Genomic DNA, 12,094 nt, shown 5'->3' with positions numbered 1-12,094 from the left:
TTTGGAAAACAGGAAAGTTTAGTAAATTATTTGTTTTATTTTTATATCTGTAACGCTTAGATCTTCTCTTGAGAAGTAGTGAACAAATAAACAAGATGGAAGAAAATATTTCCAAAATAAATGCGAGCCAGTCGCCAGGTGAGTTAATAACTAGTTAAACATGCTCTTTAACAACAATCATCCCACTGAAGTTAGACACGTTTTAACTTTAAGATCACTATTTAGATTATTGAAGTAGTGTCACAATGTTGAAAAGGAAATTATTTTTTGTTTATCTCTGCAGGTTGAGTTTGGTTTTGTTTTAGAAAAACCACAAAAAGGCCTGATTACTGATCTGATTTCATGTATCTAAGACTAAAGGCACTTAAAGAGCAGATTGTACATTTTATAAAAGATCCAAAAGCTCAGAGTTTACTTGACAAAATCCACCTGTTGAACTGCTTGTTGACACAAATATCTAATCAGTCTATCACATGGCGCCATATAGACATGATAAAGACACTCGATGAAGTTCAGGTTTAAGTTTTAAAGGAAGAAAAATAGATTTAAGTGACTGTGGCATAGTTCGTTGTTGTTTAGATTGTTTACAAAACTACTGATCTGCTGTGGTTTTTCACACATAAACCATAATATGGCAGTTTGATGCCAATAATTAAGGTATTTCTGAGCAGAAAAAGAGGCTCCAACCCGGTTACTATAAGGTAAACCTGATAAAATGAAATGATTTTTTTGTCATAAATGTTACATGTCTGTATGTCAAACCTTGGACGAGCCGGTTTGAAACTTGAATTTCCCCTCAGAGATGAATAAAGTAGCTTTGATTTGATTTGATAACAATTGTGCCAACTCAAACTGACTTTACCCCCTTGGAGGAGGATAGAAGCTGTCAGTGTGATGAGGAAAAAAAAAACCCTGATGTATTCTGCTGTGCTTTATTGTTTTCCTTCTGCGGATTTTAATTTGATTTCAAAATAGTTGAAATAAAGTCATATTAGAGGGAAAAAATGATTACTCACACTATATTATGCACCTCAAGGAATAAAGTTACAGTGAAAATATGTGAACTTTCCTGCCGTATCTAAGATGAAAATGTAATGAGCATGATATCCTCAGTTAATCTGCTCTTATTGTTTTAAATTAATTATATATGTAGGTTATTTTTTCTCTCATCTAAGCTTCCTTCTGTCGGTACACTCGGGGAGTCAGCGTTGGGCTTTGGAGGGACACTGACTCAGATTTCACAGCGTTTTCTGGCGGTTTTATATCCAAGCAGATAAAACAGAAATGTCATGACCAGTAAATGTGTGTTTTTGTATCTTTTGGAGATGATGTAAATATTTATTAAAGTATCTGATTCTGGGATCATTTAAATAAAAGTGTAATCCTTGTTGTTTGTGTTTACATCCAGGTGTTCCTCTGTCGGCTCTTCGCCTCTTCGTCCCTCCTCTTCAGCTGGTCTCAGCCGCCATCTGGCAGACTGTCCAGCAGAAAGTCGTTGCTGATTATGGGATGCTTGAAGAGTTTGTTTCCATGGTTACGGACATTGTTCCAGAGCTGCTGAGCAGCCAGCAGAGGACCCAGCTCACTCTGGGTCTCAGAGCTCGGGTCAGTAGATCAAACATCCCCACGGACGTTCCAGATCTTTTTATTTTGACACTTTTAAAAGTAGAAATTAGCGAACAAGCCGGCATCTCCCGCAGGGTGTAGAAACTTCTCCCGCCTGTAGTGTTCCTGCTCTTCCACACCAGACTTGTCACACAGTCCGGACTTCTCTTCAGGAAGAGTTCAGGTTCCGGATGGACCCTCTTCTGTTGATCTGGTCGTCTTTCTGGGCTTATCGTTGTGTTGAAGCTGAGATTTCTCTCCAGCTTTCCTGCACCGTGGTTCTCAAGCTTTTTTCCACATTGAACATTGTAGAATTGTGTTTTTACAGGGTGTCAGTTTACATCTTAGTCCGTCTGGTCTCCAGTGGGTCGTGTCAGTAAAATAACTGCAGGATAACCTGTAAATAATGTTTCACTTTGAAGAAATACCAGTAGGTTTGCAAGATTTTTTTTTACATTTAATGAACTTTTCTTTTAAAAAAGCATAAAATTCCCTAAGAAAATGAGTTTTGCTTCAGTTCATCACTTCTAGATATTTTTAGAAAGAGAATTCTATATTTTATGATCATTAAAATATTTTGCATTCATGAAAACATTTTTATATATTTTTCAATATATTTTATAAACTTACTATTAGGGGTGTGACGATGTGCTTTTGTCCCGATTCGATTTTGATTTTTTTGGGGTGCAGATTTGACTTAAATTTAGATTCTTACAATTCTCCAATATTGCTGATTTTGTAGATTAAAAACAAAAAAAATGTGTAAAACTTTTACTTTGCTCGTATTTTTCTTCATTTCAATGAGGAAAAAAACAACACAGTAGTCAGACCAACATTCTGCTGCTATAATACACAAGAACACAAGTAAAAAGATCAATTTAAAAAAACAATAAAAATGACAAAAATTTTATAGTGCAATTATTTTATTTATTTGAAAAGTAAATTTTTTTTTAACAAAAAAGTCTATTTTTAAAATTGTGAAGGAAAAAAATCCCGATTCCTGATTTTTCTATTCGATTTTCCCACTAGTTACCAGCCATAACATGTGTTTGATATTTTATATGTCCAGTTTTTATTTAAACTGAAGTGTTTTGAAGTAAATCTTGCACCTGAAACTGGTCTAAACTTCCTCTACCTTGACAAAAGCCCCAGTTCCTCCACCTCCACTGTGCTTCACTGTGAGTGCTGTTCTTTTGAGGATGTGGCTTTAATTTTGGAATTGTTGCCATAATTTGCAACCTTGGCCTCATCAGACCAGAACACATCTCCCACATGGTTTTAGGAGACCTTCTGCGGGTTGCAGCTGAGTTTGGCTGTTTGTCCAGATGGATGGAGCCTGCAGGAGGTTTGCAGCTCCTTCGGTGTGGCTGCAGGTCTTTTTGCAGCTTCTCTGACCAGTTTTAGCTCCAAATGTTCTTCCTGTTATCAGATAATTTTGTTTTCTAGTCGGGTCGTTAAGGTCAAAGGTCACATTACAGATGGGAAAAGTCTCTAAATGATTCATCAGAAAAAGCTTTTTTCCGTCAGTATTTCTCACAACGAGGCTCCTGTTCCTGCTTTTCAGCTGATCCTGGAGTTCTGCCAGCTGGACCCTCCAGAGCTCGAGCTCGTTCAGCCACATCTGGACAGGATGCAAGCGCTCAGCGAGGCGTGGCTCGTACAGGTGACTTAAAACGGCTCCTCTGGATATAAATTAGATTTAGCAGCTGAAGCTTCGTCTCGTCTCTTCCAGGCTGGGAACGTTGAAGCGCTGGACTCGGATTTTGTGGATCTTGTGAAGAACTTGCTGAGATGTCCTGACGAGAGGCGACACTTCTTCCAGGTGAGTTATTATAACGGATAAACATGGAGGAATGTTCTGAAGGGTTTTCTCTGACAGTCGGGTGAATTACGTCCCTTTTTCTGTCTTATTTCACCGTGTTTTTCTAAAAGTTTTTGTACCGGCTGAATTCAGCGTAGTTTCTGCTTCTCAGGACGTTTTCCACCGGGACTTTGGCTCCACGTTTGATGAAGCGCTTCATACCTTGATGTGGCTGTTTTTGTCCAGACTGGAAAAGTTCCTTCCTGTGCCGACTTTCCAACAAGTATGTCACTTTGTTTTTATATATCATCATAAATTACATTAAAGGCCCTATAAGTAGAATGAAAAATGTTGTTTCTTGTCTGTCTGCTTCTCATGTCTGTCAGGTCGCTTCGATGTTTGGCGAGGCGTCCGGCGTTCTGGTGGACTGCATGCAGACTGTGTCTCAGTGTGATGAGCTTCAAACTCTGCTGCAGTATCAGAGAGACCTCGGTCAGCTGGATCACAGCGGTAATCCAGCTAATTAACCTTTTTTTTTCCTTGTCTCACATCCTCACATCGTATCCTGGTGGAGATGTTCTTGTTTTATTTTCTACTAATCGTAACACGGTCACAGAGTCAACCTCCACTTTTGATCTTGGATATTAAACACCGCTTGTTGGGTTTAATCTGAGGTAACTGTGGACTGATTTGCAGGATTTTCGACGTGTCCTGCTGCAGCAAAGTGCATGTTGACAGGGGGCTGAAAAAGCATGCGAGTGATCCAACAACACATTTCTGCACTGTTGAAAGTAGGATGGAAGAAAGCATCCAGCTAACGTGTGGCATGAACTCTGAGGGTTATAATTAATAACTAAAGCTGTGGTAAGAAATGTTGTTAAACTGGTTTAACTAGATAAAACTAATATTTCCTCTACAAAGGAGGTCATGGTTCCACCAGCATCTGTCTGACTGTCAGCAGCTTCACAAGAAAACTGCTCGGAGGATGTTTATCCTGACAAAAACTACTTTTAGATTCCTTTCAATTTTGGATGGATCAACATCTGGATCAGCATCTGGATCAGGGTCAGGGTCAGCATCTGGATCAGCATCTGGATCAGGCTCAGGGTCAGCATCTGGATCAGGATCTGGATCAGGGTCAGAGTCAGCATCTGGATCAGGCTCAGGGTCAGCATCTGGATCAGGATCTGGATCTGGATCAGCATCTGGATCAGGATCTGGATCTGGATCAGCATCTGGATGCAGGAATAACTGTGAGGTAGAACCATTTCTGCATATAACTCGACAATAAATGGGGAGAAAATCCAAGAGAAGTTCTCAACAGGTTTTCTGAATATCATGGATAGATGTACCATCCAGAACAGGAACAACGTTCTGGATGCTACCATCCAGAACAGGAACAACGTTCTGGATGCTACCATCCAGAACAGGAACAACGTTCTGGATGCTACCATCCAGAACAGGAACAACGTTCTGGATGCTACCATGCAGAACAGGAACAACGTTCTGGATGCTACCATGCAGAACAGGAACAACGTTCTGGATGCTACCATGCAGAACAGGAACAACGTTCTGGATGCTACCATGCAGAACAGGAACAACGTTCTGGATGCTACCATGCAGAACAGGAACAACGTTCTGGATGCTACCATCCAGAACAGGAACAACGTTCTGGATGCTACCATCCAGAACAGGAACAACGTTCTGGATGCTACCATGCAGAACAGGAACAACGTTCTGGATGCTACCATGCAGAACAGGAACAACGTTCTGGATGCTACCATCCAGAACAGGAACAACGTTCTGGATGCTACCATCCAGAACAGGAACAACGTTCTGGATGCTACCATGCAGAACAGGAACAACGTTCTGGATGCTACCATCCAGAACAGGAACAACGTTCTGGATGCTACCATGCAGAACAGGAACAACGTTCTGGATGCTACCATCCAGAACAGGAACAACGTTCTGGATGCTACCATCCAGAACAGGAACAACGTTCTGGATGCTACCATCCAGAACAGGAACAACGTTCTGGATGCTACCATGCAGAACAGGAACAACGTTCTGGATGCTACCATGCAGAACAGGAACAACGTTCTGGATGCTACCATGCAGAACAGGAACAACGTTCTGGATGCTACCATGCAGAACAGGAACAACGTTCTGGATGCTACCATGCAGAACAGGAACAACGTTCTGGATGCTACCATCCAGAACAGGAACAACGTTCTGGATGCTACCATCCAGAACAGGAACAACGTTCTGGATGCTACCATGCAGAACAGGAACAACGTTCTGGATGCTACCATGCAGAACAGGAACAACGTTCTGGATGCTACCATCCAGAACAGGAACAACGTTCTGGATGCTACCATGCAGAACAGGAACAACGTTCTGGATGCTACCATCCAGAACAGGAACAACGTTCTGGATGCTACCATCCAGAACAGGAACAACGTTCTGGATGCTACCATCCAGAACAGGAACAACGTTCTGGATGCTACCATGCAGAACAGGAACAACGTTCTGGATGCTACCATGCAGAACAGGAACAACGTTCTGGATGCTACCATCCAGAACAGGAACAACGTTCTGGATGCTACCATGCAGAACAGGAACAACGTTCTGGATGCTACCATGCAGAACTGGAACAACGTTCTGGATGCTACCATGCAGAACTGGAACAACGTTCTGGATGCTACCATGCAGAACAGGAACAACTTTTCATCACTGCAAGAGAACAAACATAATAAAATAGCCAGGACATGTGGATTCATGATCCGTGGATCTGGAATCTGATCTTGGATCTGTATGAAGTGAATGTAGAACCAGAACATCTGCTGGAAATGAGCTGCTTGTTGCAGGTCTGACCTCTCAAGCTGCTTTTCTAGTTCACATATTCATTTATTTATTTATTTTTTATGTATTTATTGTTTGTCAACATAACATGAGTTTAGTTACAAAACCATTTTCTTTTTTACAGTTTAGATATTCACTCAGCTGACAGATTTAATGTTTCAAATATTAATTTATAAAACTCTGTGATCAGTTTATCTTATTATTTCTTTGTCTCTTTTTATCATTTGCTTTGGAAGACGTGAATGTTTGCTTATGTGCAGTAAAAATATGACCAACTGGAGGCTGAAAGATCTGTTTTATAAACGTGCATCGGTCCCACTCCACGCCAGGGGGCGGGGCTTCCTCACACTTCAGTCTGGTTGGATTTTTTTTTTTTAAAGAGTTGGTTTGATTTTGGAAAAGGCTGCAGTTCGATTGCAGATGGATCCTCTCACGATGTTAACCAGCTTTGGGAAGGATTTCTAGTAGAATGAGGGGAGTATGAACCACCAACATCATCATCATCATCGTCATCATCTTATGCAAGATGATAAAATCCTCTTCCAGACTTTGATGTTCATTCCATCTGATTTCACATCTCAGGTCTTAGAGTTTAGCTTAGAGAAACAGCTGGACGAATGGATTTATATTTTCTTTTTACAAACTTAGTCGATGAATCTTTCATGAATTACATTATTAACACTTTTTCTCCTTTAAAGGCAGAGTATGTAAGAGTTCAGGGCGATTCTTTCCACCACCAGGTGGCAAACACCAGGTCGTGAGCAAAACCACAAAACTGCTACCTCCACAAACCACCACAGGTTGGCAGTAATGAGCAAAACTCACCCCTCACCCCTCCTCCTTGCCAGCTCCAATGAGGGCAGGAATCGCTTGTGAGCTGTAGCTCAGAGTCGCTCTGCAATAAATGGGCTTATACTCCCCCTACTGGTGGAAAAAAAAGTACTTTTTTTTACTGGTCAGAAAATATTCAGAAGAGTCTTTGTCAATAATTAAACTTGTAATTTAATAACGCATCAAATATGGACAGACTGGAACCTACATGTTTAAAAAACTATCTAATTATGATTGTAGTTTTATTAGTTAATTTATTTTGAAAATATTGAAAATCTTACATACTCTACCTTTAATGTTGAGTATTTTCTTCTCTTTTAGACGATGTTCTGGACGGTGCCTGCATCCTTTCTGCTCTCCAGCTTCCCTCCCTGGAAACAACTGAGACACCTGAAGCTCAAACGCAGCGCGACGATGTGCCGTCATGCACGTCCAACTCGCCGACAGAGGAACAGCTGACAGGTGAGCTGGCGACGGACCGAGCCAGTAGGACACAGCTGCTCCTGGAAGACACAAACACACATGAGGAAAGTGTGGAAGTCCTTCCAAGTCCGGGGATTCCTCCTCTGAAAGGGTGTCAGGTCGAGCTGACGAGGATCGACATGGCAGGCGCCTCCGCGTCTCGGTCTGTGAGGCCAAACAGAGGCCTCAGGATGAAGATGTTCCTCCTGGAAGAGAAAAGAGAACTCTGTTACGAGGATCTGAGAAGCAACAAATCCGCCTCCAGAAAGGCGAACCCCTGCAGGAGAACTCCTGCTCTCCTGGATGAGGAGGATGTGAGGAAAGGCTCTTCGTATCTGGCTCCGGTCAGTTCATGCAGCGACGCCGACTCCTGGTCCTTCTATTCGGATGATTCTCGCCAGAGTAACGGGAGCTCCCCCAGCTCCAGCCAGTCATGGTCTTACTACTCAGACGACGGCTCCACTCTGGTGACTCCTGTCAGCAGTTCCAGTGAAAGCGAGTCTTTTCCTAGTTTCACAAAGACGGACGCTACAGGTGCGCCGGCTCCGCTCCCAGACTCGGGCCTCAGAAAAGCCGGTGCTTTCAGAAAGACTCGGGAACTCCAGTGTTTAATCTGCAAGGAGCACATCGACACAAATCTGAGAGCTCACATGAAAAGCCACTACCCCGCCGGCGACTATGCCTGTCCTCGATGCAACGCCACGTACAAGCTCCTCACGTCCTTCCTGCAGCACCTGAAGAAGACCTGCTTCCAGTACAGTCAGCAGTCCGTAGACCCGGAAAAGCCGGACAAAGCCAGAAGTCTCTACAGATGTGACAAATGCCACGAGTCGTTCAGGTACAAGATTTCCCTCCAGAGACACACGCTAACGCACCACGAGCTCTACTGCGGCGTTTGTCAGAAGGTGTTACGAGACGCCGCGACTCTGGCCAGGCACAAGACCTCGCACACGCCCTTTCAGTGCACCCGCTGTGACCAGTCCTTCACCGTTTTTAAGCACTTGCTCAGGCACTGCGAAAACATCCATAAAATCTGCGAACCGTTCAGGTGCGAGCATTGTCCGAAAACCTTGCCGCGGCTCCGCTTCCTGGTCAAACACGAGTGGAAGCACATGGGCTGCCTGCCGTTCCGCTGCGCTCTCTGCAGCTTGAAATTCAAATCTGACTCCGATCTCGCCACCCACGAGCGAGTTCACACCCGAGAGAAACCGCACCTCTGCACAGAATGCGGCAAGACCTTCAGCCAGGGGTCCAACCTGTGTCGGCACATCAGGCTCGTCCACGGCGAGTCGCGAAACGTGAAGAGGCACTCGTGCTCTCAGTGTGAGAAATCCTTCAAGGAGAAGGGAGCGCTGAAGATGCACCAGAGGATCAAACACCTGCACGAGCTTTTCCGTTATCCGTGCCCGTTCTGCGGGAAGATGCTGTCCGCTTCCACCATGGCTCGACACAAGCTGATGCACACGGGAGAGAAGCCATACAAGTGTTTGGTTTCTGGCTGCGACAAGGTCTTCAGGTCGACCTCGGAGGTGAAGAGGCACGTCCTTGTGCACCATTCTACCGAGAGACCTTTTAAATGCGACACCTGCGGGAAAGGCTTTGTTGGAAAGAGTTACCTAGACGCGCACGTTAAAGTTCACTTAGGAGAGAAGCCATTTGCTTGTAATATCTGTGGCAAGAGATTCCCGAAGATCTACAGCATGCTGAGGCACAAAACGCTGCTGCACGCCTTTCTAAAACATTAGATCTGTTGGTGAAGTCATTGCAGAGTTATGACTTGTACCGCATGCCAAATGTTCTCATGACCAGTTAGGTTTTTATTAAAACTTTTGTTTCCCAGTTTGGTCTCTGATTAAATCTGTAAACAAACAGGATTCTAAGTTGTGATGCTTTGTGTTGAAACCAATTTATAAACCCTGATAGAATTATTTTCAAGGTAAAAAAAAAACAAACAAACACAAACCTTCAAATAGAAGTTTAACACAGTAACATAAAGATTTATTAGTATTTTTTAACATTTGAATTAAATAATGCAAATGAAATTCACTCTAAATGATTGAAAGGTTGGAAAACTGTTTTTTTTTTGTTTTGTTTTTTTTTTTAAATAATGATGGATGTTGTCAAAGACCTCAATCACCCCTTAAAAAGTTTCAAACTGGTTTAGTCCACAGTTACATACAGGTAAAACATATTTTATATTATATAAATTTTTCCTAATCAATTTTTAATATCAGTTGCTTGACAGTCTGGATATTTAGTATCATGGATTTTTGTTTTAAATCTGAGGCCAGGCAGACTGAGTAGGCATAACCTCCAGCACAGAGGATCCCCATAAGGAGAAAAATTAACCAAGTTTAAAAATAAAATAATAAGAAAGTGGGCAGGGGTGTCCACTTGGTACAGAACTGCCCTACACTTTGTGAATGGTACAGTGACAAGCCCATACTACCTGAATAACATCATTAATCCAGTGATTGTGCCCCTACATGAACAGCACAGGCCTAATTTCATCTTCATGGACGACAATGCTCCTGCTCATCGAGGCCGCATCATCAGGGAACGGCTGTTGGAGACTGGTGTACCTCAAATGGAATGGCCTGCACTCTCTCCAGACCTGAATCCCATTGAAAACCTGTGGGATCAGCTGAGCCGTCGTGTAGAGGCTCGAAACCCTGCACCCCAGAACCTCAATGACCTGAGGGCTGCCCTTCAAGAAGAGTGGGATGCCATGCCTCAGCAGGCAATAAATTGCCTTGTGAACAGCATGAGACGTCGTTGTCAAGCTGTAATTGATGCTCAAGGTCACATGACGAGATATTGAGACGTTCAAATTTTTTGTTGTGGTGTAACTACCATTGTTGTTACCTTTTGTGTTGAATGAATTTTTTGAGATGAGGAAATCAGTAGTGCATCCTTCTACTTAAATGTCTTACTTTTATGATATTATATCACTGTAGCATGAACATATTGCATTTTCCATAAATTTCACCTGAAAGCCAAATATCCCTAACTTTTTGTGAGTAGTGTATATATATATATATATATATATATATATACATATATATATATATATATATATATATATATATATATATATATATATACATGTATGTATATATATATATATATATATATATATATATATATATATATATATATATATATACATGTATGTATATATATATATATATACATGTATGTATATATATATATATATATATGTATGTATATATATATATACATATACATGTATGTATATATATATATATATATATATATATATATATATATATATATATATATATATACATGTATGTATATATATATACATATATATATATATATACATGTATGTATATATATATATATATATATGTATATATATATATATATATATATATATATATATATATATATACATACATGTATATATATATATATATATATATATATATATATATATATATATACATACACTACCAGATATATATACACTACCGGATATGATCACAAAAGCTAAACTAAAAGGGTTTAAGGTTGAGCCTCTTTTTGTAAAAAAATCAAAAACACCAATAGTCTGCAGCCCTGAGGTTCTCCAGCGGCCGTAGTGATGTAAAGTTTTGGGTTGAAATAAAACACAGGAGGTGAATATTACAACTTTAAGGCAAATTGAATGATGAATAAGTCTCATCATGTGTGTTATATGAGATAAAGATGGTACATTTGATTCAGATTTAATGTTTTATTTAAAAAAAAGTAAATGTCTGTGAAAAAAATGTATCATAATTATTATTTAATTCAATGTGGGGAAAAACTCAGGAAGTGTCATGTATCAGAAAGGTGTTTTCATGCTAGATCCAGAGCTGAATAAGTTAATTCCCGGTAAGGCAGAAAGTCAATACAAAAGAAACTTTACATGTCTTTCAAATTAGTTTTGATTACAACAAACTACTGTTAATATAATTTAATCACGTTCATACAGTGCTTTAAGTGGAACAAAGTAAGTGGTGGTACTCCCTTAATGACTTGAGTTTGTTGTGCAAATATAGGATAAAAACATGGCTGATACTTAATTATGGATCTTTAAATTGATCTATATATTAATAGTTTTATAGCACAGAAATGACAAAAAACAAACACAGCAAGTTCTAAATCAAATCCACATTTGCCAAATTCAGAGTGTCATGGAGACACGTTTATAAACTTCAAGCCTCATTGCTGGACATTAAAAATAACACTGAAAAGTAAATACATAAACTTAAAGTTCATTAACCCTTTCATGCATGAATAAATAAAAAACAGAGCAACATTTTTTTAAACAGTATTTTACCTCCACAAATATGCAATTATACTCTTTCTTTTTTTTTGTTAATTAGTGATATTTAGAATTTGGTATGATGGATTTTAATGCACTCTAGTTATAAAATAACATATAATCATAATTATATAAATCTTCTACAATTAAAGCTGCATCCTTTTCTTTTCCCATTTATCACAAAGGCAAAGTTGTGTAATTATATTACGTTCAGTTAT

General features: G+C 40.2%; 1 protein-coding gene across 1 annotated transcript; it reads left to right on the top strand.

Moving 5' to 3' along the window:
* Positions 1-9,306, top strand: LOC306771473 (uncharacterized protein; the record flags this gene model as incomplete). The annotated part of the gene is made up of 7 exons (XM_079260639.1): positions 1-138; positions 1,409-1,605; positions 3,170-3,268; positions 3,338-3,427; positions 3,579-3,689; positions 3,793-3,916; positions 7,421-9,306. The coding sequence occupies exons 1-7, from the start codon at positions 96-98 to the stop codon at positions 9,304-9,306; spliced, it is 2,550 nt and encodes an 849-aa protein (XP_079116765.1). The 5' UTR covers positions 1-95.
* Between the last annotated feature and the right edge of the window lie 2,788 nt (positions 9,307-12,094).

The sequence above is a fragment of the Telmatherina bonti genome, assembly GCF_933228915.1.
Source record: "Telmatherina bonti genome assembly, chromosome: 21".
Classification (NCBI taxonomy): Eukaryota; Metazoa; Chordata; class Actinopteri; order Atheriniformes; family Telmatherinidae; genus Telmatherina; species Telmatherina bonti.
The sequence above is the reverse complement of the archived record's forward strand: the minus strand, read 5'-3'. Positions and strand labels throughout refer to the sequence as shown.